The sequence below is a fragment of the Leptodactylus fuscus genome, chromosome 8, assembly GCF_031893055.1.
Source record: "Leptodactylus fuscus isolate aLepFus1 chromosome 8, aLepFus1.hap2, whole genome shotgun sequence".
In the NCBI taxonomy this organism is placed as follows: domain Eukaryota; kingdom Metazoa; phylum Chordata; class Amphibia; order Anura; family Leptodactylidae; genus Leptodactylus; species Leptodactylus fuscus.
In genome coordinates, this window is record NC_134272.1 from 20,658,389 (window position 1) to 20,675,818 (window position 17,430).

The 17,430-nt window shown below is 47.1% G+C and overlaps 1 protein-coding gene across 1 annotated transcript in view; it reads right to left on the reverse strand.

Annotated features, from left to right (window-relative positions):
- The window catches only part of PRSS8 (serine protease 8), a 13,634-nt gene extending 4,718 nt beyond the window's left edge, over positions 1-8,916 (reverse strand). The window contains exons 1-2 of the mRNA XM_075285868.1: positions 8,615-8,916; positions 1,546-1,569 (exon numbers count right to left, since the gene is read on the reverse strand). Of these exons, the coding sequence (XP_075141969.1) occupies positions 1,546-1,569; positions 8,615-8,654 (64 nt within the window). The 5' untranslated portion in view covers positions 8,655-8,916. The remainder of the gene's footprint in view (positions 1-1,545; positions 1,570-8,614) is intronic.
- Positions 8,917-17,430: the final 8,514 nt, after the last annotated feature.

Below are 17,430 nucleotides of genomic sequence, written 5' to 3' on the forward strand. Positions count from 1 at the left end.
CCACACTAAAGCAACTTTGGCACGCCTGCGATCACCTATCTTACCTCCCACTCCAGTCCCCTGAGTGTACCTGGGCTCATAGGGTAATACGAAAAGAGCTTATATATTTATTAACCCAAGTGGGTCGGCACTAGCCACAAACATATACGGAGATATATATCAATGGACAAGCAAATACAGATAAAAGTAAAATACAATACAGAAAATAAAATGGGATTAAAGAATAGAAAAGGTATAATACCAAACGAAGTGATGGTTTGGTTCGCTGGGCCTCATCCTAGGCCACAGGGCACTTCCTTAAATCAGTCCAAATAACGTGTCCTTTACATGCTGTCCCAAAGGCAAGGCTGTCACTGCTGCTTCTTGGCAGAGTCTTTGCTGAGTGACCAAAAATCTAAGTCTCCCCTCAGCATACGGCTAGTGCCCTACCCACACCTCCCTCCAAGGCAACCCCCACCTCATTCCCTCCTTGCAGAATCCTGAGAACGAACGGTGTCCTCTTAGGTGCTAGGAGAGATGTGCGTGGTCGGTTCATCTGAGGGTCATAAGCCCTCCCTCCTTGGACATCTGCCATCTAGGGCCCATAAATTGGCTGGCTAGAGAGGCCATCTCCCATAATATACACGTGTTCAGCTGCCACCAAACATGAGGAAGATTAGACGCATGGAGTATCAAACCCCTCACCCCCCATGGACTATTAAACCCACCACCCAAAAGACCACTAAGCCCCTCCCTTTACTCGCCTACCCCATACCCACACGCCCCAAACAAGAACGATGAATCCCTAAGGACACTCAAACCCCCAACCCAAGAACCCCGTACCCACCCCCTTCACCACCCCCAACCCCCTTTTTGTTTTGACAACACCAAATGTCTTGTTCTTTGGTAATGCTTAGAAAGCTCATTTGTATCTTGTATACACATAAAACCACTGAAGCAAAGTGACCTCCAATGTAGACAAAGCTTAAACACACATTCCTAAAGGTATATGGACTGATATGAGCAAGTAAAAACAATACATTTCACAGAAGATACATCACAATCACTCCATTATACAGTCCTGGTCCTTTTACCCTTCTGTACTGGGACTCGGGAGGGTACATGACCACTGAGACCAATCGGTAGCCCCAGCCGTCCTAGAAGAGAGATCAGAGACATCACTCAGATACATCACCGATAGCTCACCAGCAACCGCTAAGGCACTGATTGGTTTTGGTCATGTCGCCTCCTTTGCTTTTGTCCCGGGGAATCCTGGCATGAAATGGAAAGTGGACCAGGGGTAATGGAGTATAACTATTTTTTTTTTTTTTTTTTTTTTTTTTTTTTTTTTTTTTTTTAGTTTTACACCCACCCCAGCCGCCCCTGAGATCCTACAATTCCTGGATAACCCCTTTAGGTATAATAGAAATGAACAGAACTTTTAATTTCACAAGACCAGAAACACCCTTTAATGAAAGATGTTCTGCAGCAGCTAGGAGATGCTTGGAAATCACCTGGGAGTCCTGTTTTACATCACATGACCACAATACATCGTCATTTACTTACTTTGTCCAAACGCCAAGTTGACAACTGGAAAAGAAAAAAACAAAAAACAGTTACAATGATGTCATCATCTGCCAAAACGGGACCTACGGAGAAAGGGTGGAGCACAAGAAATATGGCCGCCTGGAGTAATTTGCACCTATTGTAAGCAGAAAACCTACACCATGCAGATACATATGATAATGAGGCCAGTGATTGGCTGCAGCAGTCGTGCGTGTCAGTGAGCGCCGCTGTTGTGTCTAGTAGGTATGCGATACAACTTTTAATAGTTGCCGCCATTTTGTTGCCATCTTTGCTGTTTTCGTTGAACCTGACAACTTTTAACAATTTATTATTTCCTGACACCCCTGAGGAAGTTCCATTTATAATACGTGAGGAGTCAGCAGGATCTGATAAAATTCTGTGTAGTTGCAAAAATGAATAGCACAGGTGATTCTAAGAAACTTCTATAATATATCTTATTGGAGAAAAATGCTTCTTTCTCCACTCATCAGGCTAGTTCCTGGCTCTACCCTCGGGTAAACTGACTTTCACTCTGAAAATCTGTGCTGTATCCATCTCAAGAGGGGCTGCAGGTCACATCCCTATACAAGCAGGTGATAAAAGAAGAAACCCAGACTTGATACTGGAGCGAAATAGATGCTTTCTATCACAGCCAAAGCACTCTACTAACATCAGTACCGTCCAGTGCTTCCTTTAGTGTCCTGTCAAAGAGAGACAGTTATAGAGCAGATTCTCCTCTACTCACTGTATGCGGTGTATGGCAGCTTCTATCCAGTCACAAGCTGAGGAAGAACTGCAAACTGGAGACATAGCATGCGGAGGGGGCAACTGCTAATACTGCAGAATACAGGTCATGTAATAACTGGATATAGTACACACACAGCAGATTATCCCGGACAGTCAAATGAAATGACAGGTATGGTAAAAGGGGTATGTTCCAACCGGACTGAAACGTGCAGAAAATCCAAAGAAAAATGGTGATTTTATTTTATTTTTGAATTGTCAGCAGATTTCACAGTATAAAATATCATCCGGTTGCAGTCCTGACAATTTGTACATCGGTACCAGTCATTACTCAGCTTTCCCAGAAACAGATAAATCTAAGAAATGCTGTCACAATACTGTGGACGGGCTCTTTATTTAGTCAGTAGACAGCTCAGTGTGGTTGGTGTCATCTGTCGCCGTCCTGTGAGCGCTGGGGAGATGCTGCAAATAAAATGACCCCCTGACCTGAACATGACAGAACTAGCGCCCCCTCCTGATGAGCTACCTGGCATAGCCGCTGCCAGATCCACACACAGCGCCCATTGTCCTCCGCAGGCAACGTCATACAACTGTGTACACAGAGCCAGGAGGGTGAAGGAAAGGCTCCGGTAATCTGCAGCAACCAAGACACTTACAAGTGAAGCTGAACACTCTCCTTCCCCTCAACTGGACATTGTATGGAGAGATACCAAAAGTCAGGGGAATTATCTGCCCCTGTATGTAAAATACACCATGCAGGACTCTAGGAAAGCTAAGAGACACTATATAAACTGTGAACACCCAACTTCTCCAAAGCTATTACTAAAGGTGCATTCATATTGTGCATTTGGGTGCAGTTTTGATGCCATCTTTTGTGCAGTTTGTATAGATTAGATAAATGGGACTCATCTGAAAAATTTGAAAAAAAACCCCAAAACACCAGCATCGAAACTGCACGTAATGTATTCTGAAGCAGTTGTGATCAGTTTACGGAAATCCGGGCCCTTAATGTGCACAGTGCCAGAGAGTAGAGCCGCGGCGGGGACTTATGGCATCATAAATCACTAGGTCTGTGTCGCCAAACATCATATACAGACCCGATTGTCCACATATTTCCCTGTCTGCACCTTAACTGTATCATGTGAAATTGCACTACAAAATAGCTGAATAAACTAACAATGAACTAAACCCTGAAGATCCAGATTAGTGGATAATGAGTCATAACATGAGAGGGTTAGATACATGGCTCAGTAGACAGTAACACATGAGAGGATTAGATACACAGCTCAGCATACAAAGTCACATATGAATGGATAAGATACACAGCTCAGCAGACAGTATCACACATGAGAGGATTAGATACACAGCTCAGCAGACAGTATCACACATGAGAGGATTAGATACACAGCTCAGCAGACAGTATCACACATGATAGGATTAGATACACAGCTCAACAGACAGTATCACACATGAGAGGATTAGATACTCAGCTCAGCAGACAGTATCACACATGAGAGGATTAGATACTCAGCTCAGCAGACAGTATCACACATGGTAGGATTAGATACACAGCTCAGCAGACAGTATCACACATGAGAGGATTAGATACTCAGCTCAGCAGACAGTATCACACAGGATAGGATTAGATACACTGCTCAGCAGACAGTATCACACATGGTAGGATTAGATACACAGCTCAGCAGACAGTATCACACATGAGAGGATTAGATACTCAGCTCAGCAGACAGTATCACGCATGATAGGATTAGATACACAGCTCAACAGACAGTATCACACATGATAAGATTAGATACTCAGCTCAGCAGACAGTATCACACATGAGAGGATTAGATACTCAGCTCAGCAGACAGTATCACACATGACAGGATTAGATACTCAGCTCAACAGACAGTATCACACATGAGAGGATTAGATACTCAGCTCAACAGACAGTGTCACACATGATAGGATTAGATACTCAGCTCAACAGACAGTATCACACATGAGAGGATTAGATACTCAGCTCAGCAGACAGTATCACACATGAGAGGATTAGATACACAGCTCAGCAGACAGTATCACACATGAGAGGATTAGATACTGAGCTCAGCAGACAGTATCACACATGGTAGGATTAGATACACAGCTCAGCAGACAGTATCACACATGGTAGGATTAGATACACAGCTCAACAGACAGTATCACACATGAGAGGATTAGATACGCAGCTCAACAGACAGTATCACACAGGATAGGATTAGATACACTGCTCAGCAGACAGTATCACACGAGAGGATTAGATACACAGCTCAGCAAACAAACTTACATATGAATGGATTAGATACATGGCTCAGCAGTCAAAGTTACATATGACAGGATTAGATACACAGCTCAGTAAAGTCACATATGACTGGATTAGATACATCACTCAGAAGACAGTATCACACATGATGGGATTAGATACACAGTTCACTATGACATACAAGTTCTGACTCAGTGGCGCCCCCCGTGTATGTATGACCCGGTATTATGTTAATAATTACAGGAATGAAGAGAACAATACTCCTTAGATTCGCCCTGAATGGCGGCTGTTACGCGGTCACATGACACGGTCTCTCCAGTCACATCCAAAGCTGGATCTCACACAAAACAAATCTGTCATTAAGGCTGGATTCACACTAGTATTGGACGCTCCATCACCGAATGTGCCTAAATCGGTAGAGAGGAAAGTCCAGCAATGAGAACTGTTCTTGCTGGTTTCAGTATAAAATCAATGGGAACCCGGTGGACCCCCATTATATTAGATGGGGTTTGTGGGTTTCCGCATGTAACCACTTTTTAAGCAGACAGGCTCTCCATCTTAATGGTCTCCATGAGAACCCGAAGGACAGAAACCCAAACACTAGTGTGGACCTACTGTAAGCAGAAAATATCAGGATCCTGCAGCTGCTCAGATACTGCACAGTCCTGAGGCTCATCCAGCACAAGAGTAATATAGGGGGATCAGTGAGAAAGTGCGCCAGTCATGTGACATTGGCAGTAAGCACATCACCGTGTAGTTCACATCCCAACCTACACATTCTAATGTGATTGCAGCATTTTCACCTGAATAATTGACACACAAGGACAAATCTGAGATGCCACACCCTGACTACTGGCACCATACTGACAACTTACCAGTAATTCCAGTACCAACCACACTTGGCTGCATAGCATCATGAGACGTGTAGTGTTTACACTGGTTACTGTACAACAAAACGTAACCAACCTGGCAGAAGCAGGGTCCTGAACCCTGGGAACTGACAGGGGATCAGCAGAACCAAAACGAAGCTTTGGATGTGACTGGAGTAAGGTGTAATATAACATATCATATCAGCAAGGTATATGGACAGGATTTAGAAAGTTACTCAAGATTATATAGAGAGAAATCTCATTATCAACAAATATTACATTATTAACTCTAGAGCTGCGCTCACTATTCTGCTGGTGCAGTCACTGTGTACATACATTACTTATCCTGTACTGATCCTGAGTTACATCCTGTATTATACTCCAGAGCTGCGCTCACTATTCTGCTGGTGCAGTCACTGTGAACATACATTACATTACTTATCCTGTACTGATCCTGAGTTACATCCTGTATTATACTCCAGAGCTGCGCTCACTATTCTGCTGGTACAGTCACTGTGTACATACATTACATTACTTATCCTGTACTGATCCTGAGTTACATCCTGTATTATACCCCAGAGCTGCGCTCACTATTCTGCTGGTACAGTCACTGTGTACATACATTACATTACTTATCCTGTATTATACTCCAGAGCTGCGCTCACTATTCTGCTGGTACAGTCACTGTGTACATACATTACTTATCCTGTACTGATCCTGAGTTACATCCTGTATTATACTCTAGAGCTGCACTCACTATTCTGCTGATACAGTCACTGTGTACATACATTACATTACTTATCCTGTATTATACTCCAGAGCTGCGCTCACTATTCTGCTGGTACAGTCACTGTGTACATACATTACATTACTTATCCTGTACTGATCCTGAGTTACATCCTGTATTATACTCCAGAGCTGCGCTCACTATTCTGCTGGTGTAGTCACTGTGTACATACATTACATTACTTATCCTGTATTATACTCCAGAGCTGCGCTCACTATTCTGCTGGTGCAGTCACTGTGTACATACATTACATTACTTATCCTGTATTATACTCCAGAGCTGCGCTCACTATTCTGCTGGTGCAGTCACTGTGTACATACATTACTTATCCTGTACTGATCCTGAGTTACATCCTGTATTATACTCCAGAGCTGCGCTCACTATTCTGCTGGTGCAGTCACTGTGTACATACATTACATTACTTATCCTGTACTGATCCTGAGTTACATCCTGTATTATACTCCAGAGCTGCGCTCACTATTCTGCTGGTGCAGTCACTGTGTACATACATTACTTATCCTGTACTGATCCTGAGTTACATCCTGTATTATACTCCAGAGCTGCGCTCACTATTCTGCTGGTGCAGTCACTGTGTACATACATTACATTACTTATCCTGTACTGATCCTGAGTTACATCCTGTATTATACTCCAGAGCTGCACTCACTATTCTGCTGGTGCAGTCACTGTGTACATACATTACATTACTTATACTGTACTGATCCTGAGTTACATCCTGTATTATACTCCAGAGCTGCGCTCACTATTCTGCTGGTGCAGTCACTGTGTACATACATTACATTACTTATACTGTACTGATCCTGAGTTACATCCTGTATTATACTCCAGAGCTGCGCTCACTATTCTGCTGGTACAGTCACTGTGTACATACATTACATTGTCTCCATGCAGACTCCTTGCGGATGGAATACAAGCGCTAGTGTGAACCAACCCTAAGTCTCTATATGTTTAGGCTGAAGTTAGTCTAGAGTCAGATCGCACCTTCCACATCACCAGTAGAAGTTCTTTGTGGACACTGATAGATTTTAGCTCTGAAGTGTATGTAGATTACAGACTGCAGCTCCTGGTCAGACGGACATTCTTAGTCATTCCATGGTCTCTCCAGCAAATATTTTGTTTATCCAGAGGGGGGTGAAATGTTACCAGGTAAGATTCAGTGTAGGGTGTTGTGTGTAAAGTCCCTCAGCAACATTTATGGCATGCCTGGATATTACATAGCATACAAAGAGATCTACTAGATCTACTGCCCGGATATTAGAATGGGATCAGACAGCGCTGGGTTATTATACAGAACATATAGGGATCTACTGCCTGGATATTACCAGGATGGGATCATACAGCGCTGGGTTATTCTATATAATGTACAGGGATCTACTGCCCGGATATTACCAGGATGGGATCAGACAGCGCTGGGTTATTCTATATAATGTACAGGGATCTACTGCCCGGATATTACCAGGTTAAGATCAGACAGTGCTGGGTTATTATACATAACATATAGGGATCTACTGCCCGGATATTACCAGGTTGGGATCAGACAGCGCTGGGTTATTATACATAATATACAGGGATCTACTGCCCGGATATTACCAGGTTGGGATCAGACAGTGCTGGGTTATTATACATAACATATAGGGATCTACTGCCCGGATATTACCAGGTTGGGATCATACAGCGCTGGGTTATTATACATAACATATAGGGATCTACTGCCTGGATATTACCAGGATGGGATCATACAGCGCTGGGTTATTCTATATAATGTACAGGGATCTACTGCCCGGATATTACCAGGTTGGGATCAGACAGCGCTGGGTTATTATACATAACATATAGGGATCTACTGCCCGGATATTACCAGGTTGGGATCAGACAGTGCTGGGTTATTATACAGAACATATAAGGATCTACTGCCCGGATATTACCAGGTTGGGATCAGACAGCGCTGGGTTATTATACATAATATATAGGGATCTACTGCCCGGATATTACCAGGTTGGGATCAGACAGCGCTGGGTTATTATACAGAACATATAAGGATCTACTGCCCGGATATTACCAGGATGGGATCAGACAGCGCTGGGTTATACATAACTTGGGATCTACTACGGTATATATATCGTGACCTCTGGACCTTTCCTTCAGTTTCTCCGCAGTTGGAGGAGAAGGTCGATGGATTATTAACCTCGGTCGGTTTCACTTCAGTTGATGAATAATTTGAGGGAGTTTCTGATTTATTTTTTTTCCACTAAATTACGATTTAACCCTTTGGATCCTTTCCGCCTCCGTCCTCCCAATCACACAGGGACATTTCCCGTTCCCCGATGTATCATCCGCCCCACCTACCTCCCAGTAGTAATATCAGGCGGCAGAGTGGCTGCTCCATGGTGACACCACAGTTGACCCTCTGTAATCGAGGGCTTCAGACGTGAAATCTCTCGAGATTGCCCCTAAGGCTCCAGGTTCAGACACAGCCCCCGGTGACAGACGTCCTCAGATAGGGAGGTGGCCGGGGGTTCACATAAATTTAGGCACCTCGGCCCAGCAATGCAGATCCCTGTAGGTGGAGATCGATATCCTGATCACGGCTGGTGATGTTGGTGGACCATAAGATGCTGTGAAGTCGGGTCCTGATGTCGGCTCTGCCGTCTCTGGAATGTGAACAGGTGTTTGAGGACAGTTTCACCTGAAAAGCTGAACAACCTGTTCCTCAGTCCCTCCCCCGCCACTGCCTCCGCCCCATGTCCCAGCTTCATTATACTGGGCGGTGACCGTACAGGTACACAAGGAGGATGTGGATTGTCAGCTCTGTGGGTCCTAGGGTTGACCTCTGCTGAATAGTTATTATAAAGGCTATACCGCTGTTTCTTAGCTATATCTGTCCCTGGAAAAGCTGGATAAAACCCAAGATGGACACCCAGCAATGTCCTATAGGAGGGAGGGGAGTCACCCAGCTTTACCAGACATAGCAAACAATACTAAAAAGGGGTGAATCTACTGTTTAGGTTTCTGGGAAAGCTGAGTGACACATAGTATGAATTGTTACGACAGGAGTTGTCACCCAGCTTTCCCAGGTACAGAAGCAATGTGTGCAGATGCCGCAGTCTACACAATGACCATTGTCTTTCTGTCTCTTATCCGGTTTCGCTAGGTCACACACTACAGATAACCTGTAATTTCACTGTTTGTACTTCCCGGCAGAGCGGTTACGGGCAGACAAACCGTCTCCGCAGAGTCGCCGTTACATCCAATGGCTTGTCGTAAAATCCACATATGATCCGTTGATCCGTGTACTGTCCGCTATTTCAGATCCGTCATACCAGACAACATACAGACTCTTTTCCATTTCAATGGTACCATACATGCCGCCATATTTTTTACGTAACCACCGACCCAAATATAATGGAGCTGGTCCTGTTCCTGTCCGTTGTTGCGATAGAGTCTGTGTAAAACAGAGCAGGGACACGAATACCCTCCATGTGTCATGGACCCCACGGTCACATGGGTACGGTCTACAGTCATGGAAGTGTCTGCAGGATAGTAAATATGGTGTCCGGTCAGGGAAAGCTGAGTGACCTCCACTATGGCCACCTTTGCTGGGTTACTCCACTGATTCCAGGCCTGCCTTAACTTTCAGGAGACTGGTAAAGCTGAGTGAGCGGCTCTAGAATGAGATTCCTGGAGCTTTGGTGTTGACTTTTTGGATTTGCATTGTCCTCACACCCCCAGGTGGTTCTTGTGCCCCTGGTTGTCAGTCCTCAGATAACGGTGTTTGTTTTGTCCTCTATTGTAGGTTGATCATTAACTCTCAGATTTTTCTCAGGTTCTCGCAGTCGTAACAGGAAAATTCCTCAGGGCGACGTCGCCCTTTTCACAGGTCACTCTTTTGGACCTAACCCTCAGTGCGTTTTTGGTGCTGTCATCTCCTTTACTTAGGGTGTGTTCACACATGGCGGTCAGATTCCGAGCAGCCCTCTGATTGGCCGAGGTCGCTCACTTCTTTTTCATTAGTTTTTATAAGTTTGCAGCCTTGATCTTGTAGATTGGTCATCAATATGAAAAATCCATTTGGGGGCCAGAAGACCCCTTTAAGGGCAGCTCTAAATAGAATGAGGATGCCCAATTTGAGTGGGGATTTGTAAGAGCCGGTCCCTTTTGAGATGGTGTTTGTGTAAAACCCTCCCTCTTTTTACTTTTGTGTAGTTATTTCCAAAAATTAGGGAGATTCCTGGCAAATTTGGAACTACTGGCAAGGATGAGTTATGATAGAGCCCCAAAACCTCTGAGGTTACATGATAAATCTTTGGCTGCCTGCAGTCACCACTAGGGGGAACTCATCGGGGCAGTCCCATTCAAGTGAATGGGGCTTAGCTGCGATATCAAGTACAGCCACTATACAATGGACGGCACTGTGGCTTGTTTCCTGTGAAGGGATCACAGCAATTGTTCGGGCTGATCGATGAGGATCACAGGAATCAGACCCTGCTGGTCTTCAGCTGATGACCCATCTTTAGCCAGTATACTGCAGCTATCAATAGACACCAATGCAATGGCGCCCCCTATGTGTACTGTAAGTACAATGCTGTTCTATTCTATAGCTGATAACAGGGAACAATAGTACTCCCTGAGAGTTTTTAAGACTAACTGAGGGTCATGAACCGCTGAGTCTCCAGGTAAAAATGAAGGCTCCTGGCTGCAGTGTCTTTGAGGGCCGGGAGAGACTGCGCAGGTTTCGCTCTTGACAATGGCTTCTGTGTTCCTTGGCTCAGTAACAAAGCAAAGTGACACTTAATCCGCTAAAGAATTGTACACAAAACAGCGGGGAAACAGGATCCGGCCATGAACCGCCATGTGATAATATTACCCTGCTTCTGCCAGTGCACCCCCTCCCCCTATATAATAACGCCATAAGTACCACCCTACCGTCCACCTATATCACCTGCTCAATGCAATGGTACATTTGATCAGCTGACAACACTCCTGGTTTGTACAAATGTTCATCCTGGTTCAAAAATAGAATTCCTGTTCTACAGTAAAGACTGACACCTAGTAAGTAGAGATGAGCGAACACTAAAATGTTCGAGGTTCGAAATTCGATTCGAACAGCCGCTCACTGTTCGAGTGTTCGAATGGGTTTCGAACCCCATTATAGTCTATGGGGAACATAAACTCGTTAAGGGGGAAACCCAAATTCGTGTCTGGAGGGTCACCAAGTCCACTATGACACCCCAGGAAATGATACCAACACCCTGGAATGACACTGGGACAGCAGGGGAAGCATGTCTGGGGGCATAAAAGTCACTTTATTTCATGGAAATCCCTGTCAGTTTGCGATTTTCGCAAGCTAACTTTTCCCCATAGAAATGCATTGGCCAGTGCTGATTGGCCAGAGTACGGAACTCGACCAATCAGCGCTGGCTCTGCTGGAGGAGGCGGAGTCTAAGATCGCTCCACACCAGTCTCCATTCAGGTCCGACCTTAGACTCCGCCTCCTCCGGCAGAGCCAGCGCTGATTGGCCGAAGGCTGGCCAATGCATTCCTATGCGAATGCAGACTTAGCAGTGCTGAGTCAGTTTTGCTCAACTACACATCTGATGCACACTCGGCACTGCTACATCAGATGTAGCAATCTGATGTAGCAGAGCCGAGGGTGCACTAGAACCCCTGTGCAAACTCAGTTCACGCTAATAGAATGCATTGGCCAGCGCTGATTGGCCAATGCATTCTATTAGCCCGATGAAGTAGAGCTGAATGTGTGTGCTAAGCACACACATTCAGCACTGCTTCATCAAGCCAATACAATGCATTAGCCAGTGCTGATTGGCCAGAGTACGGAATTCGGCCAATCAGCGCTGGCTCTGCTGGAGGAGGCGGAGTCTAAGGTCGGACCTGAATGGAGACTGGTGTGGAGCGATCTTAGACTCCGCCTCCTCCAGCAGAGCCAGCGCTGATTGGCCGAATTCCGTACTCTGGCCAATCAGCACTGGCTAATGCATTGTATTGGCGTGATGAAGCAGTGCTGAATGTGTGTGCTTAGCACACACATTCAGCTCTACTTCATCGGGCTAATAGAATGCATTGGCCAGCGCTGATTGGCCGAATTCCGTACTCTGGCCAATCAGTGCTGGCCAATGCATTCTATTAGCTTGATGAAGCAGAGTGTGCACAAGGGTTCAAGCGCACCCTCGGCTCTGATGTAGCAGAGCCGAGGCTGCACAAGGGTTCAAGCGCACCCTCGGCTCTGATGTAGGAGAGCCGAGGGTGCACTTGAACCCTTGTGCACCCTCAGCTCTGCTACATCAGAGCCGAGGGTGCGCTTGAACCCTTGTGCACACTCTGCTTCATCAAGCTAATAGAATGCATTGGCCAGCGCTGATTGGCCAATGTATTCTATTAGCCCGATGAAGTAGAGCTGAATGTGTGTGCTAAGCACACACATTCAGCTCTACTTCATCGGGCTAATAGAATGCATTGGCCAGCGCTGATTGGCCAGAGTACGGAACTCGACCAATCAGCGCTGGCTCTGCTGGAGGAGGCGGAGTCTAAGATCGCTCCACACCAGTCTCCATTCAGGTCCGACCTTAGACTCCGCCTCCTCCAGCAGAGCCAGCGCTGATTGGCCGAATTCCGTACTCTGGCCAATCAGCACTGGCTAATGCATTGTATTGGCGTGATGAAGCAGTGCTGAATGTGTGTGCTTAGCACACACATTCAGCTCTACTTCATCGGGCTAATAGAATGCATTGGCCAATCAGCGCTGGCCAATGCATTCTATTAGCGTGAACTGAGTTTGCACAGGGGTTCTAGTGCACCCTCGGCTCTGCTACATCAGATTGCTACATCTGATGTAGCAGTGCCGAGTGTGCATCAGATGTGTAGTTGAGCAAAACTGACTCAGCACTGCTAAGTCTCTGCATTCGCATAGGAATGCATTGGCCAGCCTTCGGCCAATCAGCGCTGGCTCTGCCGGAGGAGGCGGAGTCTAAGGTCGGACCTGAATGGAGACTGGTGTGGAGCGATCTTAGACTCCGCCTCCTCCAGCAGAGCCAGCGCTGATTGGTCGAGTTCCGTACTCTGGCCAATCAGCGCTGGCCAATGCATTCTATTAGCCCGATGAAGTAGAGCTGAATGTGTGTGCTTAGCACACACATTCAGCTCTACTTCATCAGGCTAATAGAATACATTGGCCAATCAGCGCTGGCCAATGCATTCTATTAGCTTGATGAAGCAGAGTGTGCACAAGGGTTCAAGCGCACCCTCGGCTCTGATGTAGCAGAGCTGAGGGTGCACAAGGGTTCAAGTGCACCCTCGGCTCTCCTACATCAGAGCCGAGGGTGCGCTTGAACCCTTGTGCAGCCTCGGCTCTGCTACATCAGAGCCGAGGGTGCGCTTGAACCCTTGTGCACACTCTGCTTCATCAAGCTAATAGAATGCATTGGCCAGCACTGATTGGCCAGAGTACGGAATTCGGCCAATCAGCGCTGGCCAATGCATCCCTATGGGAAAAAGTTTATCTCACAAAAATCACAATTACACACCCGATAGAGCCCCAAAAAGTTATTTTTAATAACATTCCCCCCTAAATAAAGGTTATCCCTAGCTATCCCTGCCTGTACAGCTATCCCTGTCTCATAGTCACAAAGTTCACATTCTCATATGACCCGGATTTGAAATCCACTATTCGTCTAAAATGGAGGTCACCTGATTTCGGCAGCCAATGACTTTTTCCAATTTTTTTCAATGCCCCCAGTGTCGTAGTTCCTGTCCCACCTCCCCTGCGCTGTTATTGGTGCAAAAAAGGCGCCAGGGAAGGTGGGAGGGGAATCGAATTTTGGCGCACTTTACCACGTGGTGTTCGATTCGATTCGAACATGGCGAACACCCTGATATCCGATCGAACATGTGTTCGATAGAACACTGTTCGCTCATCTCTACTAGTAAGATATAAATGTGAGCCTGGAGCAGGGGTTCAGTTCTCCATATCTATATAGATCTGTATCCATTCTGGATGTATACTGCCTGTGCTGTACTTGTAGGTTGTTATCCAGTGTCACATAGTAGACGTCATACAGGACTCCTGCTCTGCTCTATGTTGCGATACTGGTTGCGGCACCTGCTGATGCATGTTCTTAGGGCCCCTCCCGTGACATTGTACTACAATCACCATCATCCGAGTGACTTTTCCATGTAATTGCAAGAGTCAGAGTTCTGAGGCCAGAAACCGCCACACCTGGATTACACAACTCCCGAGTGCCGAGCGGATTCCTGAGCTGTGAGAACGACTGCGAGGAGGTGACTTGATGACATCAGCGATCTGGAGCAGCAGCAGCCCGGCCTCTGTCTCTCGCACCGACACAATCAGCGACACTATTGAAGTATTTCTTAATATTACTGATTACACAATGGTTGAGATAGGGCCAGGCTGGCTATAAGGGTTTTTATCACCAGGGCCGCTTCCTGTAAATCAAGGCGGAACTGTACTCACTACCTGCCCGCCAATACCCAACCAGGGGCTGACAGAGAGGAGGGGTAAGTTAATTCCTGCAGGGTCGTAGCTATGCTGGAGGCCACTGGAGTGGAGTATAAGGCTTTCCCCCTACGCCCAACCAGCAGCACAACTGGGGTATTTCTGCCCCTGTGAGCTGTTAGGACAGGTGGAACTTTTAATTAACTAACAGCTTTAACCCCCTATAAGAGGCCGCAAGACCTCCTCCCCCCTGTGTTTTTTTTCTGTCCTGTGCGGACAGGACAGGTGGTAGGCACATTGACACCGGAGTACATCGAGATGACCTGCTATCGGCCATGTCAGATAATAATCTGATGGTAGACCACCTATCAGAGGCTACCTTTTACCAAACGAAGCTGGCTTCTAGGGCAATGGCGCTTTCCACCGCGGCCAGACGCCCGTTATGGCTGAAGCCATGGAGAGCCGATAATGCCTCCAAATTTAATCTGTGTGCCCTCCCCTTCGAGCCTGGAAGGCTATTCGGTAAGGAATTAGACCGAATTATGGAAGGCCTCGCGGATTCCAAGGGGAAGAACCTTCCTCAACCCTCCAGCAGCGGAAGACCTTCCTTTCGGGGCCGCAGGTTTCCCAGAAGAGGTTCTCGAGGCCAGAGACGGTCTGGCCCCCAGGCCAGAGGGAGAGGTTGTGGTGCCTCCCGTGACCAGCAGAAGCGCTCATCCTTCTGACTATCCGACCTCTCTTCCCCGCGCCCCCGCAGCTGTAGGCGGCCGGCTTTCCCATCATTCGGCTGCCTGGATTCTTCACATTCAGGACCCCTGGGTCTTACAACTGATCCAGGAAGGATACAAAATAAACTTCATCTCTCATCCTGCAGAGAAATTTATAACAACTCGCCCTTTTCAGGGCACCAAACAACTTCATCTAGAGAAGTCCGTTCAGGAGTACGTGGACAAAGCCGCGCTGGAACCAGTTCCTCTTACAGAACGCGGCCAATTCGTCTACTCTCCAGTCTTCTTAGTTCCCAAGTCGTCAGGCGGATGGCGGATGATCATCGATCTCAGATACCTGAATCAATTCATCCACAAGGTACGGTTCCGTATGGAAACCATCAGATCGGTGCTCCCCTTCTTGCAGCCCGGAGATCACTTCGTCACCTTGGACCTAAGGGACGCATACCTCCACGTACCTATTTTTCCAGCCCACAGGAAATTTCTAAGGATTGCGGTGTACTTAAACGGAAAGTTGTCTCATTTCCAGTTTACGGCTCTCCCATTCGGCATATCCTCGGCCCCCCACACCTTCACAAAGGTAGTGGCTCCGGTCGCAGCCGCCCTGCGCCTCCAAGGGATCTTTATAGTTCCATATCTAGACGACTGGCTCCTAAAAGCCTGGCCAAAGGAGGTTCTCGCCACACAACTAGAGACCACAGTGGCTTTACTAAATGAGCTGGGCTGGCTAGTAAACTGGTAGAAGTCAGTAGTGGTTCCATCAACCCGGATCCAGTTCCTGGGATTTATCTTGGACTCTCTCAGTATGACGATCTCCCTGCCCTCTCCTCGCAAGGAGAAGATTGGTCGAGCGGCTCATCACCTGTCCATTACCCGGAAGGTTACTATCAGGACGGCCATGAAAGTCCTAGGTCTCATGTCCGCCACCATCGAGGCAGTCCCCTGGGCCCTGTGGCACATGCGCCCATTACAAAGTGAGATCTTGAGAGTCTGGAACCACAGTCCTTCAGGACTTCAGAAGCCTATCCAGTTATCCATCAGTGCCCGTCGATCACTGGCTTGGTGGTCGCATCTCCAAGACGGGAAGTCCACGGTCCAGACCTCCTGGATCCTGTTGACTACAGATGCCTCCCTCACAGGATGGGGAGCGCATCTAGGGGAGACCCCAGTACAAGGTACATGGAATCGTCTGGAGAAAACGCGCTCGTCCAATTGGCGTGAACTTACGGCAGTTCACTGTGCACTTCTGGCGTTTGCACCTCACCTGCAGGGACAAGCTGTGAAGATAAGGACGGACAACTTAACAGCAGTCCACTACATCAACAAACGAGGGGGAACCAGATCCCCCTCTCTCCTGCAGGTGACCAACCTAATATTTGCCTGGGCAGAGAAGAATCTGTCCCAGTTGTCGGCAGTTCACATCCGAGGTCGCTTGAACATCCTTGCGGATCAGCTCAGCAGAGGCCTGGTGACGTTAAGCGAATGGTCCCTGGATCCGGAAATCTTTCACCATCTTACCGAGTTGTGGGGTCTCCCCGAGGTGGATCTGATGGCCACCCAATACAACGCCAAAGTAGAAAGGTTTTGCTCCCTGTACCGGGAAGACAACCCTTTGGCGGTGGATGCCCTGTCAATACCTTGGAGGTTCAAACTGGCATACGTTTTTCCTCCCATTCCGATGATTCCGAAGGTATTGGCGAAACTCAGCCAGGACCAGACCTCGGCAATAGTGATCATGCCGTTTTGGCCAAAAAGGGCATGGTTTACCCACCTCATTCTGATGAGTCGAGGGATCTACTGGAGGCTTCCATCAGTCCACAACCTGGTAACTCTAAACAGACAGCTCTGCCAGAAACTGGACAGGTTCAACCTCACTGCCTGGAGGTTAACCGCGCCGTATGTGGAGATAGAGGATTGTCCCAGGGAGCGCTAAGGACACTAGCCCATTCAAGAGCGGAATCTACTAA